Consider the following 27,702-nt stretch of genomic DNA (forward strand, 5'->3'; position numbering starts at 1 on the left):
TTATTTATGTGGCTGGTCCAGTTAAGTTTCTGGTCAATGGTGACCCCCAGGATGTTGATGGTGGGGGATTCGGCGATGGTAATGCTGTTGAGTGTCAAGGGGAGGTATTCAGACTCTCTCTTGTTGGAGATGGTCATTGCCTGGCACTTGTCTGGCACAAATGTTACTTGCCACTTATCAGCCCAAGCCTGGATGTTGTCCAGGTCTTGCTGCATGCGGGCACGGACTGCTTCATTATCTGAGGGGTTGCGAATGGAACGGAACACTGTGAAATCATCAGCGAACATCCCCATTTCTGACCTTATGATGAAGGGAAGGTCATTGATGAAGCAACTGAAGATGGTTGGGCCTAGGACACTGCCCTGAGGAACTCTTGCAGCAATGTCCTGGGGCTGAGATGATTGGCCTCCAACAACCACTACCATCTTCCTTTGTGCTAGGTATTACTCCAGCCACTGGAGAGTTTTCCCCCTGATTCCCATTGACTTCAATTTTACTAGGGCTTCTTGGTGCCACACTTGGTCAAATGCTGCCTTGATGTCAAGGGCAGTCACCTTCACCTCACCTCTGGAATTCAGCTCTTTTGTCCATGTTTGGACCAAGGCTGTAATGAGGTCTGGAGCTGAGTGGTCCTGATGGAAACCAAACTGAGCATTGGTGAGTAAGTGCCGCTTGATAGCACTGTCGACGACACCTTCTATCACTTTGCTAATGATTGAGAATAGACTGATGGGGCGGTAATTGGCCGGATTGGATTTGTCCTGCTTTTTGTGGACATTGTCGGGTGGATGCCAGTTTTGTAGCTGTACTGGAACAGTTTGGCTAGAGGCGTGGCAGGTTCTGGAGCACAAGTCTTCAGCACTACAGCCGGGATGTTGTCGGGGCCCATAGCCTTTGTTGTATCCGGTGCACTCAGCCATTTCTTGATATCACGTGGAGTGAATCGAATTGCCTGAAGACTGGCTTCTGTGATGGTGGGATTTCGGGAGGAGGCCGAGATGGATCATCTACTTGGCACTTCTGGCTGAAGATGGTTGCAAACGCTTCAGCCTTGTCTTTTGCACTCACGTGCTGGACTCCGCCATCATAGAGGATGGGGATGTTTACAGAGCCTCCTCCTCCCGTTAGTTGTTTAATTGTCCACCACCATTCACGACTGGATGTGGCAGGACTGCAGAGCTTTGATCTGATCCGTTGCTTGTGGAATCGCTTAGCTCTGTCTATGTTGCTTCCGCTGTTTAGCATGCATGTAGTCCTGTGTTGTAGCTTCACCAGGTTGGCACCTCATTTTTAGGTATGCCTCGTCCTTGCATGCTCTTCCAAACTCCTCATTGAACCAGGGTTGATCCCCTGGCTTGTTGGTAATGGCAGAGTGAGGAATATGCTGGGCCATGAGATTACAGATTGTGCCAGAATCGAATTCTGCTGCTGCTGATGGCCTGCAGCGCCTCGTGGATGCCCAGTTTTGAGTTGCAAAATCTGTTCTGAGTTTTTCCCATTTAGCACAGTGATAGTGCCACACAACACGTTGGATGGTGTCCTCAGTTTGAAGATGGGACAATGTCTCCACGAGGACTGTGCGGTGGTCAGTTCTACCAATACTGTCATGGACAGATAGGAACATAGGAACAGGAGTAGGCCATTCAGCCCCTCGAGCCCGCTCCGACATTTGATGAGATCATGGCTGATCTGTGATCTAACTCCATATACCTGCCGTTGGCCCATATCCTTTAATACCTTTGGTTGCCAAAAAGCTATCTATCTCTGATTTAAAATTAGCAATTGAGCTAGCATCAATTGCCGTTTGCGGAAGAGAGTTCCAAACTTCTACCACCCTTTGTGTGTAGAAGCGTTTTCTAATCTCCCTCCTGAAAGGTCTGGCTCTAATTTTTAGACTGTGCCCCCAGTCCTAGAATCCCCAACCAGCGGAAATAGTTTCTCTCTATCCACCCTATCTGTTCCCCTTAATATCTTATAAACTTCGATCAGATCACCCCTTAACCTTCTAAACTCTAGAGATTACAACCCTAAATTGTGTAATCTCTCCTCGTAACTTAACCCTTGAAGTCCGGGTATCATTCTCGTAAACCTACGCTGCACTCCCTCCAAGGCCAATATGTCCTTCCGAAGGTGCGGTGCCCAGAACTGCTCTCAGTACTCCAGGTGCAGTCTAACCAGGGTTTTGTATAGCTGCAGCATAACCTCTGCCCCCTTGTACTCTGGTCCTCTAGATATAAAGGCCAGCATTCCATTAGCCTTATTGATTATTTTCTGCACCTGTTCATGACACTTCAGTGATCTATGTATCTAAATCCCTAAGTCCCTTTGCACAAGTCCCCAGATATTAGTGATAAGGACTTTGCAGGGTTGACTGGACTTGTTTTGCCTTTGTCGTGTCCAGTGCCTAGTGGTCCGATGCCGGGTGGTCCGTCCATCTTTATTCTTATCGTGACTTTTTGTGGAGAGATTGTACAACTGAGTGGCTTGCTAGGCCATTTTAGAGGGTGATTAAGAATCAACCACATTGCTGTGGGTCTGGAGTCACATATAGCCCAGACCGGGTAAGGACATTAGTGAACCAGATTGTTTTTTACGACAATACAACAAATTGTATTAACCACATCCCAAGAACAATTTTTTTTTAAAACTGGCTTGACATTGCCCTACCCTGTTTCACATTGGACTCCTGTACATTAGTTTTTCCTCATTTATGATACATTGGTAGAAAATGTCTACCCATGCCTCTTTACTCTTTTGGAGTATTGCACCTCTTGCTCCCTATCTGGGATTTGAAAAAGATGCTCCAGTACTACTTTTACTGGAATAAGGCCCATCACCACTTTCTCAAGGGATGGGCAACAAATGCTGGCCTTCCAATGACACCCACATCCTAAGCATGAAATAAAATGAATGTGCCAGAACAACTGATATCACCAATGAACTTTCACATTGTTTATCAATCATTGATATTAGCTTGTACTAATAACTGGAAATTTTATCATTCCAGAAATGATTGCTGCCGCGAGAAACCAAGAAAATTACTTCAGATATGGTGCCAGCCCACAATTGCCTGATCATCCAGGTAATAAAAATATATTAAAATGATAGGGTTTTAAGAATACACCCCTAATGGAATGTAAAAGCATAATCACATTTGGAATATTTGGCATAAGACTCAGCTATATGATATTTGAAAAATCATCATACTCTGTTCAATGTAGTATTATGGAATACTTAATACAAAGGAAATATATTAGCAAATACCACAAAATTGCATTTAAACATAGAAATCTCATGGCACAGTGTGACATAGAATCATAGAAGTTTACAACATGGAAACAGGCCCTTCGGCCCAACATGTCCATGTCGCCCAGTTTATACCACTAAGCTAGTCCCAGTTGCCTGCACGTGGCCCATATTCCTCTATACCCATCTTACCCATGTAACTGTCCAAATGCTTTTTAAAAGACAAAATTGTACCCGTCTCTACTACTGCCTCTGGCAGCTCGTTCCAGATACTCAACACCCTTTGAGTGAAAAAATTGCCCCTCTGGACCCTTTTGTATCTCTCCCCTCTCACCTTAAATCTATGCCCCCTCGTCATAGACTCCCCCACCTTTGGGAAAAGATTTTGACTACCTACCTTATCTATGCCCCTCATTATTTTATAGACTTCTATAAGATCACCCCTAAACCTCCTACTCTCCAGGGAAAAAAGTCTCAGTCTATCCAACCTCTCCCTATAAGTCAAACTATCAAGTCCCGGTAGCATCCTAGTAAATCTTTTCTGCACTCTTTCTAGTTTAATAATATCCTTTCTATAATAGGATCTCACCCATCTCTTGTGGTTCCGCACATAGATGACCTTGTTGATCCTTAAGCGGCCCTACTCTCTCCCTAGTTACTCTTTTGCCTTTTATGTACTTGTAGAAGCTCTTTGGATTCTCCTTTGCCTTATCTGCCAAAGCAATCTCATGTCCCCTTTTTGCCCTCCTGATTTCTCTCTTAACTCTACTCCGGCAATCTCTATACTTTTCAAGGGATCCACTTGATCCCAGCTGCCTATGCATGTCATATGCCTCCTTCTTCTTTTTGACTAGGGCCTCAATCTCCCGAGTCATCCAAGGTTCCCTACTTTTACCAGCCTTGCCCTTCACTTTATAAGGAATGTGCTTGCCCTGAACCCTGGTTAACACACTTTTGAAAGCCTCCCACTTACCAGACGTCCCTTTGCCTGCCAACAGACTTTCCCAATCAACTTCTGAAAGTTCCTGTCTAATACCATCTAAATTGGCCTTTCCCCAATTTAGAATTTTAACTTTTGGGCCAGACCTATCCTTCTCCATAGCTATCTTAAAACTAATGGAATTATGATCACTGGTCCCAAAGTGATCCCTCAATAACACTTCTGTCACCTGTCCTTCCTTATTTCCCAAGAGGAGGTCAAGTTTTGCCCCCTCTCTAGTCGGGCCATCCACATACTGAATGAGAAATTCCTCCTGAATACACTCAACAAATTTCTCTCCATCCAAGCCCCTAATGCTATGGCTGTCCCAGTCAATGTTGGGAAAGTTAAAGTCCCCTACTATTACCACCCTATTTTTCTTGCAGCTGTCTGTAATCTCCTTACATATTTGCTCCTCAATTTCCCGTTGACTATTTGGGGGTCTGTAGTACAATCCTATCAAAGTGATCTCTCCCTTCTTATTTTTCAGTTCTACCCATATAGACTCAGTGGGCGAACCCTCGGATATATCCTCTCTCACTGCTGCTGTGATGTTCTCCCTCATCAAGAACGCAACTCCCCCTCCTCTCTTACCTCCTGCTCTATCTTTCCTATAGCATCTGTACCCTGGAACATTGAGCTGCCAGTCCTGCCCCTCCCTTAGCCATGTTTCAGTAATAGCTATAACATCCCAGTCCCATGTACCCGTCGATGCCCTGAGTTCATCTACCTTCCCCATCAGACTTCTTGCATTGAAATAAATGCAGTTTAATCTAGACTTCCCTTGGTCTTTGCTCTGCTTTCTCAGACCATCTGTCCGGTCATGTTTTGTACACTCTCCCTTACTGCCTTTTGTTTCTGTCACCACTTTACTTCCCACTGACTTCCTGCATCGGTTCCCATCCCCCTGCCACTTTAGTTTAAACCCTCCCCAACAGCACTAGCAAACACTCCCCCTAGGACATTGGTTCCAGTCCTGCCCAGATGCAGACCGTCCAATTTGTACTGGTTCCACCTCCCCCAGAACCGGTTCCAATGTCCCAGGAATTTGAATCCCTCCCTCTGGCACCATCTCTCAAGCCACGTATTCATCCTAGCTATCCTGTCATTCCTACTCTGACTAGCCCGTGGCACTGGTAGCAATCCTGAGATTACTACCTTTGAGGTCCTACTTTTTAGTTTAACTCCTAACTCCCTAAATTCAGCTTGTAGGACCTCATCCCGTTTTTTACCTATATCGTTGGTACCTATATGCACCACGACAACTGGCTGTTCACCCTCCCCCTCCAGAATGTCCTGCAGCCGCTCCGAGACATCCCTGACCCTTGCACCAGGGATGCAACATACCATCCTGGAGTCTCGGTTGCGTCTGCAGAAACGCCTGTCTATTCCCCTTACAATCGAGTCCCCTATCACTATAGCTCGGCCACTCTTTTTCCTGCCCTCCTGTGCAGCAGAGCCAGCCACGGTGCCATGAACCTGGCCGCTGCCACCTTCCCCTGGTGAGCCATCTCCCACAACAGTATCCAAAACGGTATACCTGTTTGAGAGGGGGATGGCCACAGGGGACCCCTGCACTACCTGCCTGCACCTCTTACTCTGCCTGGTGGTCACCCATTCACTTCCTGCCTGTACTCCCTTTACCTGCGGTGTGACCAACTCGCTAAACATGCTATCCACGAGTTTCTCTGCATCGCGGATGCTCCACAGTGAGTCCACCCGCAGCTCCAGCTCCGAGATACGATAGGTCAGTAGCTGCAGGTGGACGCACTTCCTGCACACATGGTCGGCAGGGACACTGGTAGTGTCCATGACTTCCCACATCTTGCAGGAGGGGCATATCACGGGTGCGAGGTCTGCTGCCATGACTTGCCTTAGCTTAGTTACCCCTTTTAAATTACGTTGAAATTAGAAAATGTTATCTATACTAGGGACCTAGGTTCACTAAAAAAAAACACTACCTGCTATAAAACCTGCAGACCTTCCCTTTCTTATTACTTTACTCACAGTAAAATCGTAGAAATACTCACCTGAACCTACTCACCAATCAGCTGCCTCCCCTGTGCCGCGTCACTTTCTGACTGGTGACGTCACCCCGAACTCTGCCACTGGTCTCAGAGCAAGCCTCGGGTCGCTGCTCTTTATATTCCCGCTCTCCGGTCTCTCGCCATCATGAATACATCATGAATAGCGTTTATATTTCAGAAGTTTTATTTCACAATTCATTGATTAATAAAATAGCCAGTTTTAAGACCTACATGTAGCAACGGCAGAGTGGTTTTAATGGGGGATTTTAACTTTCATATAGATTGGGATAAGCAGACAAGCTCATGTCAGAAAGGTAGCGAATTTCTTGAGTGTGTTCAGGACAGCTTTCTGCAACAATATGTCCTAGAACCAACATGGGGGCAGGTCATATTAGATTTAATAATGAGTAATGAGCCAGATTTAGTTAAGAGCCTAACGGTGCGTGAACATTTATCTAATAGCGATCATAATATGATCGAGTTCAATGTTGTGTTTGAAAGGGAGAAACCTGTAACAGCTACTAAGATTCTAAATTTAGGTAAGGCTGACTTCAACGGGATGAGACAGAGACTTTCCACACTAAATTGGGCAAATCTGTTAATGTGTAAAACAACAGAAGATCAGTGGGAGGAGTTCAAAAAAGAATTTAATGCAATAGAAAACCAGTTTATATCTCCAAAGGGCAAGAGCTCTACTTGCCAAAAAAAAGCCCTGGACAACAAAAGAGGTAAGGGACAACATAAAACTAAAAGAAAAAGCATACAAAAATGCAAAAAATAGCACAGATTCATGTGACTGGGAGAGATACGAAGAACAGCAACGGGTGACAAAACAGATACTTGCAAAGGATATCAAAATCAACACAAAAAACTTTTACAATTAGGAAAAAGAGGGTGGTCAAGAGCAATGTGGGCCCCTTAAAAACTGATAATGGGGATATTGTAAATGAAAATAAGGAAGTGGCAGACATGTTAAATAATTACTTTGGGTCAGTATTTACAATAGAGGAAGAGGATAGCATGCCGGACACCCCAAGGAAACTAATTTTGAATCAGGGACTGGGCTCACCATAATTAATTTAAGCAAATTAACAGTAATGAAGAAAATAATGGCACTGGCGCATGGACTCAATGGGCCGAATGGCCTCCTTCTGTGCTGTAACCTTTCTATGATTTCAAAGAGTGACAAATCCCCAGGACCAGATGGTTTCCATCCCAGGGTTTTAAGGAAGTAGGTGAGAACATTGCAGATGCCCTAACTATAAGCTTCCAAAGTTCTTTCGATTCAGGAACTGTTCCTTTAGATTGGAAAATTGTATACGTTACACCGCTACTTAAGAAAGATAAGAGAGGGAAACCAGGGAATTATAGACCAGTTAGCCTAACATCTGTTGTCGGAAATTACTAGAGTCTATAATTAAGGATAGAGTGACTGAATATCTTGAAAATTTTCAGCTGATCAGAGAGAGCCAGCATGGTTTTGTAAAGGGTAGGTCATACCCTATGAACCTGATTGTATTTTTTGAAGAGGTGACTAAAGCAGTGGACAAGGGAATGTCTATGGATGATGTTTATATGGTCTTCCAGAAGGCTTTCGATAAAGTCCCTCACAAGAAACTGTTAGCTAAAGCTGAAGTTTATGGAATTGAGGGCAAATTATTGACCTGGTTAGGAAATTGGCTAAACGGCAGGAGACAGAGAGCAGGGATAATGGGCAGGTACTCAAATTGGCAGATGTGACTAGTGGTGTCCCACAGGGATCTGTGTTGGGGCCTCAACTATTTACTTTATTTATTAACGACTTAGACGATGCGATAGAGAGCCACATATCCAAGTTTGCCAATGACAAAAAGATAGGCAGCATTGTAAGCAGTGTAGATGGAAGAATAAAATTACTGAAAGATATTAATAGAGTAAGTGAATGAGCAAAACTGTGGCAAATGGATTTCATTGTAAGCAAGTGTGAGGTCATCCACCTTGAACCTAAAAAGGATAGATCAGAGCACTTTCTAAATTGTGAAAAGCTCGAAACAGTGGAGGTCCAAAGAGACTTAGGGGTCCATGTACATAGATCATTAAAATGTCATGGACAGCTGCAGAAAATAATCAGAACAGCTAATGGAATGCTGGCCTTTATATCTAAAGGACTAGAATACAAGGGAGTAGAAGTTATGCTACAGCTATACAAAGCCCTGGTTAGACCACACCTGGAGTACTGTGTTCAGTTCTGGGCACCGCACCTTAGGAAGGATATATTGCCATGGAGGGAGTGAATGACACCTGGGTTCCAAGGGTTGAATTATGAGGAGAGGTTACACAAACTAAATTTGTATTCCCTGGAATTTAGAAAATTAAGGAGTGATTTAATCGATGTATTCAAGATATTAAGGGGGACTGAAAGGATTGATAGACAGAAATTGTTTCTGCTGGTTAGGAAGTCTAGGATTAGGGGACATAGTCTAAAAATTAGAGCCAGGTCTTTCAGGAATGAAATTAGGAAACACTTCTACATGCAAAGGGTGGTAGAAATTTGGAACTCTCTTCCGCAAATGGCAGTTATGCTAGATATAAACTAATAAACGTGCATTTCAGTATTTACAGGATTTATACTTTTCTGACTCTAGGAGCAGTTCTGAATATTGAAAGGCGTACAAAATTTCTTGAATCTCCAGATATTAAATCCCCAATCATGGAGGAAGAACAAGAAGGAAAAATAAACCCATATGAATTGTTTATTCTAAGATCCCTAGCATTAGGAGGGGATTCTTTAAATCTGAGGGTAAGTAGCTTAAAAATATATTCACTTAAAATTTAGCTATTTTCAGCAAATGTACAATTCATATTTGCACTATTAGAAATTATTTGAATTCTGCAAAATTACCAGTTTCAGAACTTTTGATGCACTTTATTGCGTGAAATTAATGAACAATCGATGAATCTGCTGAGCTTTCAGACTATGTAGTGCACTTGCTGAACCTGGCAAAATTGCAGCTAACTACAGAAAAATCAAACACAATATTCTGAACATGCAAGCATACAAAAATGATGGACAGGAAAAGACCAGTTGGTCCATTGAGCCTGCCCCACACAGGCATGATGTCTTAAGCATCATGATTCACAAAAAAAACCACCTACCAGCAGCTATGTAATCTCCTGGTAGAGGCAAAAAAACAAATTTTAAAAACCCATGGCTAATTTAGGAGGGGAAAAATCTGGAAAATTCCTCTCCCATCCTCCCCGAAGCAATCAAAACTAATTCAGGATACGACATTGACCATGATTTATACTACTGAGTATTCCATCTACCTTTTGTATGCCGTGATCTTCAGCCCAGCCAGGAACTGGTCCAGCTCTCTTTTGAAAGTATGCCGCGAGTCAACACTCAGCAGTCAGCAACTTGCTCCATAGGTCTACTGTCCTCTGGGAAACGAAGAAGCTCATAACATCTAACCAAGTCCTGCACTTGCGTAACTTCTACCAATGGCCCCTGATTCTCCCTAGCCTGTCTAATTGGAATAATCTGTCAATATGAACCCAGTTTAGCCCTTTCATTATTATAAACACATCTATCAGATTACTGAGGGTGGGAGATCGGTAAAGTTTGCAATTCGGGGGTGGGGGGATGCTCAGGGAAGGAAAGGTATTCATGCTCCTCCTGGTCCCACAAAGAACCTTCAAAAAGTAGAAAGAAACACTTACCTGGGCCTCCTGTGGCCAGGATGCTGCCTGCTGCCAGCTTTCACTGGTGGATCCGAGACTGTGCGGCCCTTAGTTAGCGCGCAGTTTAAATGGCATGCAGGTCCCGATGACATCATTGTGACATGACTTCGCCATTTAAATTAGGACCCCATTCGTCTGAGGTGGGTGGCCTTCCAGTGCCTGATTTCAGGTATGTTAAGATAGAGTGGGGGAGTCGGGAATGAGGCACCCGCTAGGTGGTGGGGTGTTACAATACCCCATATTGATCTTGATAGTTTTATACTACTTGCAATACCTCTTATGTAATGGTATGAAGCCAAGCTCCATATATGTTCATATAGTAATCCTGTAATAGCAGGATTGTGGGGGGAGTGGGGTTGATCCCTTCATATCTTACTTCACAAAGAGAGTTTAGAAGACCAACTCCAACACTAAACATTTGCTGCCTATAATGAATTTAAATCTGATTCTGTCACCTTATGTAACATCAGTTTGAGTCACTATGTATCCTATTTTTTGATGCACTATTGTGGCAGTAACTTCGTAATGTTACAGCCGAAGTAATCAGGATGTGTGTGACTTGGAGGGGCACCTGCAGTTGATGGTGTTCCCATGGACCTGCTGCTCTTGTCCTTCTAGGTGCTGCATTCTTTAGATTGTACACACTACAGCCACAGAACACCCCTGAGGGAGGGGGTGGATGTTTAGACTAGTGGATGAATTGCCAATCAAGCAGACTGCTTTGTCCTGGATGGTATCGAGCTTCTTGAGTGTTGTTGCAGTGGCATCCATCCAGGCAATTGGAGAGTATTTTGTCACAATTCTGACTTGTGACTGGTAGGTGGTGAAGAGGCTTTGGGAAGGCAGGAGGTGAGTCACTAGCTGCAGAATACCTGCCTCTGACCTGCTCTAGTAGCCACGTCATTTATATGGCTGGTCCAGTTGAGTTTCTGGTCAATGGTGACCCCAAGTTGATGGTGGGGGACTCAGTGATGGAAATGCCATTGAATGTCATGGGAATGTGGTTAGACTGTCATATTGACAGCACTTGTATAGAGCAAATGTTACTTGCCACAAAATCCCAAGCTTGGATTTTGAGTGGGTTCCCGGACCATTAGGCAAAGATTAACAATATTACAATTCAAAAATACAAAAAAGCTTCCTCCTACATTCAGTTAAACACTTTGGGGTTGAACAAGTGCAGAAGCCATGATGTGCATACTGTTTCGCCAGGGGTTCTGCAGAATTTCCACCAAAATTACGTCAGATGATCGGGAGAACCACTGCGAAAATTCACCTCCATTATCATACAGAATATGTTTTGGTCTGCCGAGCATCATATCATTTATGTTACTAGATGAGTACAAAGGATGAAATGTTGTCATTCAGGCACCCACAATATCCGCCCTAGTACATCATTCATGTCCTGGTAGTCTATCTGCAATACTGTTCGCAGTTCCCTTATGGCGTATGATCACCATGTAATGTCCATCAGCAATATTTAGAAAAGATGTAAAGCCTCAGGTATAATATCCTGATCATAATCAGCCTTACGTATAATATCCTGATCATAATCATATGCTGCTTTTCCAGAAAACTAGTGTAGCATTTTATCTTTTAGTCAGAACTTGGTTTCTGTATCATTGATCTTTGGAGAGTTTCTGTGTGCTGTGGTATGATATTGGGAAGAATTTTAATGACTTGTAATTACAATAGTTGCATCAGTAGCTTAATCTTTGTACAAAAAAAGAAAAACACCAACACATTAAACATAATTTTTTTCTCACACTAAAATAAAATGTTCAGTAACTCAGGCAAGCATCTTTTTTGTATTTACACTTTGGATTGAAAATAATTTGTCTGAAAAATGCTTCAGTTTTATTTAATTAGCAAAACTAAGTAAAGTAAACTTATTTCATTGCAACTTATTAAAAGCAAATCTAGTACCATCAGTATTGTGATTAACACATCTTTTATATACTTGAGAGTTAAAGCAAAATATTTTTGTAAAATCTAACTTTAATACTGTGAAACTTCATAACAAAATTAGAAGTATTTGAACATGCTTTACAATCTTGCACTGCATTCTGACACTGAAGAAAATAGGTCATTATTATGTGTAATGATGATTTACAGTAGCTAGTTTCACTGCTAGGACTTACAGTATAACAGCTTCATAATAAAAGTATCAGGTAATCTGTTGCAAGTAGGAATATATTTGTTAAACTTCTGAACAGAGTCCACCTCTGTGGGAGCACCACTCCGTGGCTCAGGGAATCACTGCTCACATTGTGTCTTAGTGCTCTGCAAAGTGCATCATTAGCTGCTGCCAGCATCAGTGACCAATTACAAGATAACTTAGTTCTCCCCCACTGATCCAGCTTGTTAGTGAAATGGACAACTAGCATTTTATCTTTATTTTTTCCCATTGTGGTTTTATTTAACAAGATATTATATAACATATATCAAATTTCTTAATATTCAGAGCCTATTACCAAATGCCTGTGGAACCTTTATGTAGAATTTTCATGTACAACTTGGTGTCATTCTACTTAATAGACTTTTTATTTACAAAATTTTTGTGAAGGCCATTGACAAATATTATGAAGACTATATTTACTTGCAGTTTACTAAGTGGCAGTCAGTTCTACAACTTTGTGCAAAAACATTACACCCTGAATTGTGTTTAGCTTACATTTTTTTTTACTTTAGAATCATATCCTCTAGTTTTTCTCTTCAAGTTCTATACAAAGAACTTCTCCAAATCCACCTTACCAATTCCCTTTAAATGCAAATTAAGCACCAACTCTCTGAGAACTAGATGTTGAGTGCATAGCATCACTGTTTATCATTGATCTTTCTATATAAATTCTTTGTGGTTGAAATGGAGTTACTTTTACACTCTTTGACAGTTCAGTGCTCTTAATCATTGGGTTTCATACTCTTCTGAGCTATTTTGTAAGTCTCCAGTGTTTTAATGGCTGTGATTAGACAAATTTGTGGTTAATACTTGGATATATCATATATTATTGATCAGTACCAATAATAATGCAGCCTTTCTTCATGTCTTGATTGCTTTGTTTACTATATCCTAAAGAACTTTATAGATGCTGGCAATGTACCGATTACCCATTTAAACAATTTTAATAACTGCATGAAGTCTAACAAAACATTTTGAATATTTCTTTGTAAAATATATTATTTATATAATTTCAAAACAATGGAATTTTTATTCTCAGTGAATTAAAGTAATGACTAAAGATATGAAGGTACTTTTCAAGATTTGAATAATATGAGTACTGTTTTATTTTATATCATTCACTGTATTATAGGGTCATTTTATTCATCAACTTCCTGATCTGACTGCACTGGTTTCTACGTTAAAGTATCTTAACCTGTCATTCAACAGTTTTCAGGGCATCCCTGCTGAGGTGAGGGCAATTTATAGAAATATTAAATAATCTATAACATTTATACTGTTATTTTTCTCAGACAATTATGGGATCATGTGTCCAAGTCTAAATCTTAGCATTCCTGCAGAAAAACCTTTCTTGGCCAACTGCCATACCTAAATTAATAATTGGCATCTGGTCACTATGGATGCTGACTACATTAATTAAGGAAAACAAATATATAGTATCTTAATACATCCTCAGGATATCACTACACAACCAATGAATCACTTTGAAACTAGGTCATTGTTTACCAAATTAAGGGTTACTAGCATATATTGTAGTAAACCTTCTTTATCCCTACATCCCTTGAACAAACGAGCTTGGAATGCCAAGTAGTTTTCAGTATATAGAAATTAAAACATAAGACAATGTTACATAACAACTCAGTGATCTTGATTTACCTTTTCCCTGATGCTAGTGCTAATTTAATGCATTAACTTGCAAATTGCACAGCCTGCAGAAGGTGATATGAAATATTTCTGTCATTTTGGAAGTTATCTGATGTGTGGAAGATTTAAAAAGTAAGATGTTAATTAGGCGTTACTTTATAAATTTCACATTGGTGGGAAGTGGTTTCGGCTTCACAGCAACACTACACTTGTAGTATACGTGCACCCTTCAAAACAATTTTAGGTTATGCATCTCTCCTTCAAAAACTTTGCTCAGAGTGAGTCGTATGTTTTTTTTCCATTTACACACCGATGAGACAAGCCTTCTGGTTGCTGTTCTCTCTTGGATTTATTTTGGCAATGCAAGGGAAATATTGGAGAATGAAGTACATGAAGTGAAATTTATCAAGCATGGCGAAACAAAACATTTGGCCACAGAATTCTTGTGTTTTTTGTTCTCTTTGTGTTCCTTTTCTCTCTTTATATCAACTTTTTAGTTTCTAATGTCTCTCTAACAGTCGACTTGGCTTCTTATACTCCTTCCCTGAGAGATTTCTCTTTATTGGTTTACTTTATAGGTTGACTATCATCCATTTACCAAATGTTAATATGTAGCATGCAACTGTTGTCGTACTTCAAAACATTTTAAGTACATGCATGGATTTTCATATTAAGTCTGTTTTTTCCTTAAGATTTATGGATTCTTCCGCCTTGAAGTGCTGAATTTAAGAGACAATCCTATAACAGAGATTTCTTCTGATATTGCGAAACTGACCAACTTGAGAATCTTTAACATTTCTTTCTGCATGGTTTCAATTCTGCCTGTTGGGTAAGCTGTTCCAAAAGTCTTGTAGAGCCTAATAGCAACTTTTTAGATTGCACAAATTATGAAAGGTCATTTTAAAATGGAATTCTGAGCTTGTGATTGAAATCATGAAATGTTTAGGTGGCGTTTGAGTTTCCACATCCACTTACCCAAGGACCAAGCCCATGCCATTTTGTAACGCAAAGATAAGAGGGTAGATTTTATGAACTTAAAGGTTTGCGTGCTGGAAGCGCATATTGGGAATTTGCGAGTCCCTCAGTATTTTCTGTCCATAATGCAATGTACGGTTCTTTGCCCATCAAATAGCTTCTGAATTGCTCCAAAAGTCACCTGTTCCAATTGCTTAACAGTCCTTAGGGGAGAAAACAGTATAACCTAAATAACCAAAAATATAATTTTATTTAAATTATGCTACTAAATCCCCAGTGGCATTGCTCATGGCTAGTACAGGAGTTGGAGTGCAGTTTTATGATGCCTATTGCAGTCCAACTGCAGTGTAAGCATGACCATGGTTTGCCTATTGCTATAATACATGGAATTTACTGAAGCAATGTATCACTTGACTAACACAAGGTTAACATTTTACAAACCATACTGATACTGAAAGGTACAGGTCTCATATAATATTTGTAATACTGTTTACCTACCATTTTACAAAACTTGCTGCAGATGCAAATACATTTTTGGTCTACCCTCCCCAAAACCTCCTACTATTATTTATTTGCATTGTAAAGTTCCGTGTCTCATGGTGCATTTACAGTACTTAAGATGCAACTACTTAATTTTTTTATTCTTCCTCCTTTCTCCCCAAAACATTCCTGCTTCTATTATTTACATGATTATAAGATATATTTCCTTTCTATGTTACTTCCCATGTTTGATTTGTAATTCTTGCTGAAGCTGTCATTGGCATAGTGCTACACCAGCAAGCTCTTTCTAGCCATTGAATCTCTTGAACAGATATTAATCGCAATGATTGTGATCTGACTGACTCTGGATACAATGTTCAAAACCCAACATCAAAGCACTTCATAAATATTGCACTTGAACTTCAGCAACACAAAAATAAAGTTCATCCCAAACAACTCGATTAGCTCAATTTTTAATTTAATGGATTAATCCGTATAAAACCCTGGAAAAATGAAATATTTTATTTTTGAATTCTGCTGCTCACATCTCACAGTTGTTATTTGTAAATGTTGTGCCTGTTTGGCATATGATATTGTTTGTCGGATGTGCTGCATTCTGGATATTGTTCCACAGAAGCTACAGCTCCCATGATGACTCTCTCTTACACAGAATTTGTCAGCGGGAGCTAAATTTTCCCAAACCAGTTAAAGCATCTATTTCTATCTGGTTGTCATCTGATGTGTATTATTGTAGTACACTTTGGATATTGTAATTCCACAGACATAAGATTAAATCTACCTCTGTCACACACATAGAATTTGTTAACAGCTGGAAATCTCTAGCACCTCAAGTAATATTTCCAGCCCTAGGACTGAAGCAAAACTCGAGCCCTAGGCCCTAGAGAGGGGTGGGGAGAGCCTGTGTGGGGACATTTTATGGGTAAGTTTAGCAGTTTCAGAATTGTATAATTTGTTTGTGTTTAATGTTTTTAGTTGTATTACTGACCTGAGTAAGGAATGAACATGACAACCAAAAGCAACTTCAAAAAATTGTTTGACTGATTTGTTTGTTTTGTGGTACTTTTTTTTTATTATTCGTTCATGGGATGTGGACGTCGCTGACGAGGCAAGCATTTATTGCCCATCCCTAATTGCCCTCGAGAAGGTGGTGGTGAGCCGCCTTCTTGAACCGTTGCAGTCCATGTGGTGACGGTTCTCCCACAGTGCTGTTAGGAAGGGAGTTCCAGGATTTTGACCCAGCGACGATGAAGGAACGGCGATATATTTCCAAGTCGGGATGGTGTGTGACTTGGAGGGGAACGTGCAGGTGGTGTTGTTCCCATGCGCCTGCTGCTCTTGTCCTTCTAGGTGGTAGAGGTCGCGGGTTTGGGAGGTGCTGTCGAAGAAGCCTTGGCGAGTTGCTGCAGTGCATCCTGTGGATGGTGCACACTGCAGCCACAGTGCGCCGGTGGTGAAGGGAGTGAGTGTTTAGGGTGGTGGATGGGGTGCCAATCAAGCGGGCTGCTTTATCTTGGATGGTGTCGAGCTTCTTGAGTGTTGTTGGAGCTGCACTCATCCAGGCAAGTGGAGAGTATTCCATCACACTCCTGACTTGTGCCTTGTAGATGGTGGAAAGGCTTTGGGGAGTCAGGAGGTGAGTCACTCGCCGCAGAATACCCAGCCTCTGACCTGCTCTCGTAGCCACAGTATTTATATGGCTGGTCCAGTTCAGTTTCTGGTCAATGGTGACCCCCAGGATGTTGATGGTGGGGGATTCGGCGATGGTAATGCCGTTGAATGTCAAGGGGAGGTGGTTAGACTCTCTCTTGTTGAAGATGGTCATTGCCTGGCACTTATCTGGCGCGAATGTTATTTGCCACTTATGAGCCCAAGCCTGGATGTTGTCCAGGTCTTGCTGCATGCGGGCTCGGACTGCTTCATTATCTGAGGGGTTGCGAATGGAACTGAACACTGTGCAGTCATCAGCGAACATCCCCATTTCTGACCTTATGATGGAGGGAAGGTCATTGATGAAGCAGCTGAAGATGGTTGGGCCTAGGACACTGCCCTGAGGAACTCCTGCAGCAATGCCCTGGGGCTGAGATGATTGGCCTCCAACAACCACTACCATCTTCCTTTGTGCTAGGTATGACTCCAGCCACTGGAGAGTTTTCTCCCTGATTCCCATGGACTTCAATTTTACTAGGGCTCCTTGGTGCCATACTCGGTCAAATGCTGCCTTGATGTCAAGGGCAGTCACTCTCACCTCACCTCTGGAATTCAGCTCTTTTGTCCATGTTTGGACCAAGGCTGTAATGAGGTCTGGAGCCGAGTGGTCCTGGCGGAACCCAAACTGAGCATCGGTGAGCAGGTTATTGGTGAGTAAGTGCCGCTTGATAGCACTGTCGACAACACCTTCCATCACTTTGCTGATGATTGAGAGTAGACTGATGGGGCGGTAATTGGCCGGATTGGATTTGTCCTGCTTTTTGTGGACAGGACATACCTGGGCAATTTTCCACATTGTCGGGTAGATGCCAGTGTTGTAGCTGTACTGAAACAGCTTGGCTAGAGGCGCAGCTAGTTCTGGAGCACAAGTCTTCAGCACTACAGCTGGGATGTTGTCGGGGCCCATAGCTTTTGCTGTATCCAGTGCACTCAGCCGTTTCTTGATATCACGTGGAGTGAATCGAATTGGCCGAAGACTGGCTTCCGTGATGGTGGGGATATCGGGAGGAGGCTGAGATGGATCATCCACTCGGCACTTCTGGCTGAAGATGGTTGCAAACGCTTCAGCCTTGTCTTTTGCACTCACGTGCTGGACTCCGCCATCATTGAGAATGGGGATGTTTGCAGAGCCTCCTCCTCCCGTTAGTTGTTTAATTGTCCACCACCATTCACGACTGGATGTGGCAGGACTGCAGAGCTTTGATCTGATCCGTTGGTTGTGGAATCGCTTAGCTCTGTCTATAGCATGTTGCTTCCGCTGTTTAGCACGCATGTAGTCCTGAGTTGTAGCTTCACCAGGTTGGTACCTCATTTTTAGGTACGCCTGATGCTGCTCCTGGCATGCTCTTCTACACTCCTCATTGAACCAGGGTTGATCCCCTGGCTTGTTGGTAATGGTAGAGTGAGGAATATGCCGGGCCATGAGGTTACAGATTGTGGTGGAATACAATTCTGCTGCTGCTGATGGCCCACAGCGCCTCATGGATGCCCAGTTTTGTGCTGCTGGATCTGTTCTGGATCTATCCCATTTAGCACGGTGGTAGTGCCACACAACACGTTGGATGGTGTCCTCAGTGCGAAGACGGGACTTCATCTCCACAAGGACTGTGCGGTGGTCACTCCTACCAATACTGTCATGGACAGATGCATCTGCGACAGGTAGATTGGTGAGGACGAGGTCAAGTAAGTTTTTCCCTCGTGTTGGTTCGCTCACCACCTGCCGCAGCCCCAGTCTCGCAGCTATGTCCTTCAGGACTCGGCCAGCTCGGTCAGTAGTGGTGCTACCGAGCCACTCTTGGTGATGAACATTGAAGTCCCCCACCCAGAGTACATTTTGTGCCCTTGCTACCCTCAGTGCTTCTCAACATGGAGGAGGACTGATTCATCAGCTGAGGGAGAGCGGTAATCAGCAGGAGGTTTCCTTGCCCATGTTTGACCTGATGCCATGAGATTTCATGGGGTCCAGAGTCAATGTTGAGGACTCCCAGGGCCACTCCCTCCCACCACCTCTGGTGGGTCTGTCCTGCCGGTGGGACAGGACATACCCAGGGATGGTGATGGAAGAGTCTGGGACGTTGGCTGAAAGGTATGATTCTGTGAGTATGGCTATGTCAGGCTGTTGCTTGACTAGTCTGTGGGACAGCTCTCCTAATTTTGGCACAAGTCCCCAGATGTTAGTAAGGAGGACCTTGCAGGGTCGACTGGGCTTGGTGTTTTTTTGCCGTTGTCGTGTCCGGTGCCTCGTGGTCCGATGCCGGGTGGTCCATCCGGTTTTATTCTTATTATGACTTTTCGTAGCGAGATTTTACAACTGAGTGGCTTGCTGGGCCATTTCAGAGGGCAATTAAGAATCAACCACATTGCTGTGGGTCTGGAGTTACATATAGGCCAGACCGGGCAGGTTTCCTTCCCTAAAGGGCATTAGTGAACCAGATGGGTTTTTACGACAATCCGGTAGTTTTATGGCTACCATTACTGATACTAGTATTTTAATTCCAGATTTTTATTTAATTAATTGAATTCGCCAGCTGCCGTGGCGGGATTTGAACTCATGACTCTGGATTTTCGTCCAGGCCTCTGGATTACTAGTCCAGTAACATAACCACTATGCTACCATACTTCCTTGTAGCCAAATGGTAGTTACTTTTACCTGTCTAAAAATATGAATTGTTTTTCCTTGGTTTGCAGTTATTCAATGAGGTATTTGAGCCAACAGCATGGTTAACTTATAAATTATAATTTGTCACATTTTAGGATTCTTTGGTAATTTTTCCATAGAAAGAATCCAAATATGAATTATTTTAAAATGAACTTGTGAGTTAAAGCATGCTTTAAAGACATTAAGTTCACAGGATAACAGGGCTGACAGATGTATAGTAGGTTTCAGGTGGGGCATCTGAAGCTGGTATTCTGTAGACAATGAAAGATAATTTGACATTTCAGCAAATGCTCACAACAATACCTGCTTCGACAATCCTATTAATTTGAACTCAGCAAGGCTCATTGGTAAACTAGGCTGGTGGACACTGCTTTTTGTGGGGGCAGGGAGGGATTTAGTTTTGATTAAAAGTTGACACTGTAGTCAGGCTTTTAAAAATGAGGCACAGATACAAAAGGGAGTCTGGTTTTTGGGCACACAATGAGGGTAAGGCAGTGAGACAGCAAAAAGCTGCAGAGAGAAGGTTCTATCCCAGGACTGAAAGACAGAATGCAACAGCAGGAGATCAGGACAGAGTTATTCTGTTTAAGTTAAGTGAGACAACCCACCGAAGTGAAATAGTATCACGTGCACTTTATTTTGTATCGTTACATGAATATAAGTTGTATCAATTGAACTAAAGGGATCTGATCATTCCACATTCTCTGTACATTTCATCTTGCAGTACAATAAAGCAGCATTCAATTGAAACTTAGTCTAATCTAGTATTAACTCAGTCTCCCTTCATGGAGGATGAAAGAATACATGCGCAGAAGACAGGGATATTCAGTCCAGAAAGTTAGCGGGTTCTGTTGTTACTCCCCCAGTTTCGCTACTGTATAAGTAGATATAGAGTAATGGGAGTGACTGGCACCACTGAACCCAAGCAGATATCTATGGCAGTCCTGAATTTGTAACACTGCTATTTGAGCCAATCATGACTTTGCACCCTATAGTTGTGTGCTGCCTTTGAGAGATGCTACAGACATGCACTAGACACAAAATTTTTAATTATAATCAGACTTATGAGTACTAGGACTCATTTGACAACATCGTGTCAGTACCTGGCCACAACTATTGCCAAACGTGGAAGACAGCAGTTCCTCTAATCAGCATCTTAATTTACACCTGCATAGTACTTCTCATCTTGCAAATTTGGTCAGATCTTCCACAGGTGATCAGAAAAAAATAGGCTCTTTATTTCCCATCCTTTTCTGAAGAAACTGATTCATTTCAGCTACATACCTCACTCTATTGGCCATTCTTCATGTGTGAGCCTAGACAGTTTGGGGTAGAATTTCCACTAGGATTCCCTGATCTCCTGCTGTTGCATAGTTGGTGGTGCTGTCCTTCATATGAGATGTTAAACTGAAGTCCTATCTGTCTGTTCTGCAGGTTATTGTGTACATTGAAGATCCCTTGGCACTATTTGAAGGTAAGTAGGGAGATCTGCCAGTGTCCTTGCTTTCCTCCCTCAACCAATATCACCAATAAAACCGATTAACCGGTCATTCATCTGGTTCCTTGTGAGACATCGCTGCGTGCAAAATGGCTGCTGCCGTTGTTTACATCAGTCACTGCACTTTAGTTCATAATTCATTGTGTGTGAATCACTTTGGGAGGTTTCAATGCAGAAACTCCAGAGAAATAGCAGAAATGGCCATTTACACCATTTCACTGGGGTTTACGTCAATCTCCCACCAAAGTCATGGCAGGACATTGGGAGAATCCCACGGCAATTACTGCCATTTATGTTGACAGACTATTAAAATGTGAGGGCATCACAGCTGAGCCCAATCCTGCTCTTCCATACTCATAGCTGCACACTTAACATCACATCTCATATGAAGGACAGCATCTCCAACGATGTAACACATTCTGGAATGCCATTCAGATTCTGAGCTCAAACCCCTGAGACAGAACTTGAACCCGAAAGGTTGTGGATGCTGAGACAGTTGGAGCTTTCAAGACTGAGATCAATAGTTTTTTGTTAGGTAAGGTTATCAAGAAATATGGAGCTACGGTGGATAAATGATATTATAGGGTACAGTAGTGAAATGATTATGTTACTTGACATTTGAGATGCCTCAAATAATAATCACAGAGAATGTGAGTTCAAATCCTACTATGGTTGTTTGAGAACTTGAATTCAGTTTATCTGGATATAAAAAGCTGGTAACAGTAAAAGTGACCAGGAAGCTGTCAGATTATCATAAAAACTCCACTGGTTCACCAGTGTCCTTTAGGGAAGGAAACCTGCCACCCTTACCTGGTTTGGCCTATACGTGACCCCAATTCCCACACCTTGGGCCCGATATTACCATGGCGGTGGGTTCGCGGCGGGGGTCTGTTGGGCGGGTGGGTAACGCGCCCGGTGAAATCAGTCAGCTCCACGCGCAATTACAGGATAATTGGAGCCACTTACCTTTGGTTCCGGGTTTCCTGCTGCTAAGCTGCGTGTCGGACGGACTGCGCATGCGCAGTAACGTCTGACAGCTGGAGGAGCTCTATTTAAAGGGGCAGTCCACCAATGCTCCTCCTGCTGCAAACAACGAATGCGACATGGAGCACTCCAGGGGGAAGGAAGGCTGCCCCAAGATTCTCGGACTCCTCACTCCAGCTGCTGCTGGATGGGGTGAGGAGGAGGAGGGAAACATTGTTCCCATCGGATGGGAGGAAGTGCCCTCCCTCCACCACGAGGAAGGCATGGTTGGAGGTGGCAGAGGAGGTCAGCAGCTGTGGCAACATTGCACGAACCTGGGTCCAGTGCCGCAAGAGATTTAATGATCTAACCAGGTCAGGCAAAGTCAGTATACTTACGCATTCTCCCACACTCCGTCTTCCACATCACCTCCACCACCACACAACCCCTTCTGCACTGCCACCACAACGCTCTCGCATCACTCCTCACATCCACTCAACTATCATTCTCACCATGCCTGCACGTACTCACCGCCCCTGTCCCCATTCGAACACTACCACGCACTGCAATCCTCATACAATGTCATGGCCATGTTGCACACGCACCCTCCCATCCATCTCCCTCACGCTCAACCCACCCACACCAATGCATGCAGCGTCTCACCATGCAAGCATCACTCAATCACGCCTCCGTGTTCTGCTTTGATAGGAGAAGAGATGCCAGAATGCCCGGGAGAGGGCACGGACCGGAGGGGGCCGGCCACACCGGGTGGTGCTAACGGACGCGGAGCAGCAGGCGTTAGCGATCAGCCCCAGCCTCGGCATCCGCCTGTCCGTGGCGGATGCCGAGGCTGGGGCTGCACAAACGACCGGTGACAGAAAGCTAACACTCAGCACACATGATAGCGAATGATCTTAGCATCACTTGGCATCTGCCGCACCTCAACATCTGTCCACATGCCTAACATTGCTTTCTGTTCTCTTGCAGGGCCGTCTGTGAGCGACGTGAGTACGGAGGGCGATTCCTCAGAGGACCTGCCGGTTTCTGAGGGTCCGTCGTCACATCCGAGCCATGCATCCACCAGCGCAAATACACACACCTCGGTGGGTCCCCGTACTCACTTAGTTGGGCTTGCACATGGTGAATCACCACGCACATGTGAGCACGAGCAGACCCTGGTGGCAGGGGCAGCTGTGGAGAGTCCGCGTCGGTGGGAGCACCCTTCTCCAGGCTCTGCTCAGCTGGACCCAGATGCTGAACCCTGGGGGCCAGCTGTGAAAAGGAGAGTCGTTGAGGGGCAGCAGCACATTGCCGAGGTGCTGGAACAGTGCCACGCGCACTCTCCACAATCGCACAGGTGATGGAGGAGTCCAACTCCTGCATGAGGGGAATGGTGGCACAGGTACAGGAGGGTATCTGCGAGATAGTGTCGCGGGTAGGTGCGGGAATGTCTGCGATGGAGGAAAGGCTAGCCTCCCTCGAGCGTCAAGCACGGCTCAACAATGAGTCTATCCAGGCCCTGACAACGGCCGTTCGGACTCAGGGTGAGCAACATTTTGCCGCCTTAAACAGGCTGACAGATACATTACAGGTGGCCTTCCAAGGCCTCACACAGGTCCTCCAAACTGTCATCCAGCAGGGTGGAAGGAGTGATGTGGGCCTGGGCCACGCGAGGGATGATGGTGAAAGGGGACATGGAAGTGGGAACGCCACTCAAAGCGCTCCCACGTCTCACCCATTGCCCCCCTCTCAACCAGTACCCGCAATGCTGCCCCCTTTCCATGTGGCTGAGTCTGCCCCTGCACAGGTGCAGGAGGAGCAGTCTTTGGAGGGGCCCTCACGGGCACCGAAACCCAGAGGGCGTCGGCCCAAAGCATCTAATCGGTCAGGGCATGGACAAGAGCAACCTGCCTCTACCTCTGCTGAAGCCACAGGGGAAGCACCACGTAGGGGTTCCCGGAAGCGCAAGGCGAAGGTGTTGTAAGCACAAAGGGAATGCACAAGGGTGTATGACGATTTGTCATGTTTTTTATTTATATTTGTTTAGTTCACATCCACAATAAACCCCATTGTTATCACCACTACTGCCACGTCTTGCCCATTCTTGACTGGCTTGTGCAATAGGTCCCTTTCGTGGCGCTCACTATGAAGACGAACACCTGGTCTCACTCATTGGGTCATACTACAGTGGGTGCGGGTGTAGTTGCACCACTGTTCTGTGCAGGGGGCAGGGGTGGGGGCTGGTATGGCCGCTCCTCTGTCCAGATGATGAGGACTGGACTCTTCAGACAGTCTGATGTTAGAACCATTCACATATCAGTGCCTCCCTGGCCTCACAAGCAGCCAGGTGAGCGACTGTTCTGCCCATGGGTCGTTCCTCCTCCTCCTCCTCCTCGTCCTCCTCCTCGTCCTCAATATGGGTGGCAGATGTGGATGGGGCCTCCTCCAGCGGCACCCCTCTCTTGTGCCATGTTGTGCAGGGCACAACAGACGACTATGATGCGTCCCACTCTGCGTGGCGCGTATTGGAGCGCTCCCCCAGACTGATCAAGGCACCTGAAGCGCATCTTGAGCAGCCTTATAGCCTGCTTAATTGTGGACCTGGTAGCGATGTGGCTGTCGTTATACCGACGCTGTGGCTCGGTGGTGGGGTTCCTCAGAGGTGTCATAAGCCACATGTGCAGGGGATATCCCTTGTCCCCGAGGAGCCAGCCCTTGCGGGTGTTGGGTGAGTGGAAGAGGGGCGGGATGTTGGACTCCCAGAGGATGAAGGAATCGTGGCAGCTGCCAGGGTATCTGGCGCACACGTGTAGGAATCTCTTGCAGTGGTCACAGATGAGCTGAGTGTTCATGGAGTGATACCCCTTCCTGTTGACGAACAGTCCTGGCTCGCGTGGAGGTGCCCGTATTGCTATATGGGTGCAATCGATTACACCCTGCACCCGTGGGAATCCAACTGCCCTCTCCATCTGGCTGCGGTCATCCATGGGGAAGTTGATGTAGTGCGAGGCCCTGTGAAACAAGCCGTCGGTGACCTGCCTTATGCACTTGTGTGCAGACGACTGAGAGATGCCGGTGATGTCCCTGGAAGGATCCGGAGGCGAAGAAGTTGAGGGCAGTGGTGATTTTGACAGCTACAGGTAAGAAGATGCTGCTCGGTCCATCCGGGAGCAGCTCGTCATTAAGGAGGCTGCAGATGTTCGCAACTACCTGGTGACTGACTCTGAGCCTCCGTATGCACTGCTCCTCAGAGAGGTCCAGGAAGCTGAGCCTCGTTCTGTAGACCCTGTTGCGAGGGTAGTGCCTTCTGCGACGCATCTCTCTCTGCGGTTGCCCTCCCTCCTGCTGTGCAGGTGGATGTGCCACAGCACCGTGTTGTGGAGCTCCACGTATCATGGGCAGACGGCGTGGCCGGCAAGGCTGGTGATGCTGTTCGTCCTCCGAGGCGGTCATTACTGCAACTACGGCAGCCCCCATCCGGAAGGTGTATGTCTGAGGGGGTCCGCAAGGTAGGTAAGTGTGCTTTCCAAACTAATTGTAGACAGTCATGCAGATTCATCGTGAAATGTTTATTTTCAAATAATTAAAACAATGCATCGCGCTTTATCCGGGGTTGAAGTTCCAGGTCGGTGAATTTTCATGTTAGGAGGATGGTGGTGGAGGCCAAACTTTGTCCAAAGTGACAGAGTGGCCTCCTGCGATGGTTAAGGGTCTCCGCCCTCCCCCCACCTGTCAGATGGACCTTTGCAGCTGCCACAGGCTGCTGGCTGCAACACGTCCGTTTGAACTGGGAGTGTTTCCCCCAGTACAGGAAACAGTCTCTGTCAATTGCAAAATCCCATCCCTCCAAATATAACAGGTCAATCAGGTCTGTAAACGACCTGAAATACCAAGATAAATACTTTAAGTGGCACCCCGCCGGCTTTAATTGCCGGCGGGAGTCCCACATGCGGGAGCTGCGCGCGCATATCGGCGCGTCTGTGGGAAACCCGGAAGTGGGCAGGATGGAGCCGGGCTCCCGCCCCGCCCCGGGAATCCCCAATTTTCGGAGCCCCCCGCCAGGAACGCACCCGATGGCGGGTGCTAAAATTGACCCTCTTGACTCTTAACTGCCCTTTTAAGTGACCTAGTAAGCATCTTAGTTGTATCAAACTTCTATCAATTGTTCAAGAAGAAGGCCCATCACCACCTTCTCAGGGCAAGGGGAAGGCAATAAATGCCGGCCTTGCCAACAAGGCCCACATCCCAAGAATGAATTTATAAAAATGGAGTTGAAGTACAGATCAGCCATGATCTAATTGAATGGTGGAGCAGGCGCCTGTGTTCTTAAATAAAAGCTATTTAAAGAGGAAACGGCATGTTTGGATACAGTGAGTTGAAATGAAGTGAAACCAAGCATGTCATTCTGAAAGTTTAGCTTTGAAATATATATATAACAGCAGGTATTGTGCTTTCCAAACTAATTGTAGACAGTCATGCAGATTCATCGTGAAATGTTTATTTTCAAATAATTAAAACAATGCATCGCGCTTTATCCGATTATACAGATTTTATGTTACAGAGACCAGCTGTTTCTAACAGCCTTTCCTGTTGTTCATTAACAAGGATATTGAGGTTTTATAGAGGATATAATGCAGATTCCCTAGGATGCTGCCTGGTATGAGGAAATACAAAGAAAGAAAGCAGATTGCAGGGCGATATGACAGAAGCGTTTAAAGTTATAAAAGGATGGATAGACAGAAGCAGACTGTTTCCAGTAGTTGAGGAATCTAGAACGAGGAGCTATGGATATAAGATTAAATGCAAAAGATATAAAACAAATAGTAAGAAAAACTTCTTTATATAGAGACTGAGGCTATGGAATTCACTTCTGAAGTTAGTGGTTGAAGCAGAAACTATGTGACATTCAAGATTAGATTGAATAGGTGGCTGAAGAAAAAGGGATATGGGAACAGGGCTGGTAAATGTGATTAGGGTTATGTGGACAGTAAATACCGACACGGACTGGTTGGGCTGAATGGCCAGTTTCTGTGTTGTAACTTCTGTGTATTTCTAAAGTGAAAGCTAATCCCCATTAGTTGGCCCTAATATTTCCGTTTTTGCTTTGCCCAATGTAAAGAAGTTGTGAGCCGCAGGGATGATTACTAAGCACCTCCATCGTTTTGCTTCGTGCTCAAAAAGCTGTGCACATGGTTTCATCTGCAGCATTCTTGTACCAGTTTGTTTTGGTAATTGACCACAGTTGCATTTTCTATATTTTAGAGAGGATGGCAATAGGGATACAGAGCTTGTATTTCCACCCATCATGAAATTTTCATAAAGGATTCTGCCGTCTAGAAACTTTTTTTATGTTATGACTTTCTCCCTACTCTTTACTTGCTGATGGTTTAATATAGAATGTAATGAAATACTGGCATATCTGAATGGATCGTGATATTTCCCCTCACCCCCACTAGGATTCTGCGACCTACTACTTACAATATTGAAGCTCTAAAAACACAAAGACACTAACGTTGGAATTGGGAGAGTTAATGGGGGCAATGGAAGCCCACGGTATCGGGTGGAACACCAGTTTTACGGCCCGGCCAATATTACTTTCCATTG

At 44.4% G+C, this 27,702-nt stretch overlaps 1 protein-coding gene across 5 annotated transcripts in view; it reads left to right on the forward strand.

The window, feature by feature from the left end:
• LOC137327105 (leucine-rich repeat-containing protein 63-like) overlaps positions 1-27,702 on the forward strand; it is an 89,740-nt gene that overhangs the window by 12,977 nt on the left and 49,061 nt on the right. For 4 of the 5 annotated variants that reach the window (XR_010964352.1, XM_067992561.1, XM_067992558.1 and 1 more), the window contains exons 4-7: positions 3,008-3,082; positions 8,877-9,031; positions 13,284-13,382; positions 14,488-14,624. Coding sequence is in view for 4 of the 5 variants with exons in the window: in XM_067992561.1 (XP_067848662.1) it covers positions 3,008-3,082; positions 8,877-9,031; positions 13,284-13,382; positions 14,488-14,624 (466 nt within the window). In the remaining variant the exon portion in view is untranslated. The remainder of the gene's footprint in view (positions 1-3,007; positions 3,083-8,876; positions 9,032-13,283; positions 13,383-14,487; positions 14,625-27,702) is intronic. The other variant, XM_067992560.1, reaches the window with a different exon arrangement.

The sequence above is a fragment of the Heptranchias perlo genome, chromosome 11 (genome assembly GCF_035084215.1).
Source record: "Heptranchias perlo isolate sHepPer1 chromosome 11, sHepPer1.hap1, whole genome shotgun sequence".
Classification (NCBI taxonomy): domain Eukaryota; kingdom Metazoa; phylum Chordata; class Chondrichthyes; order Hexanchiformes; family Hexanchidae; genus Heptranchias; species Heptranchias perlo.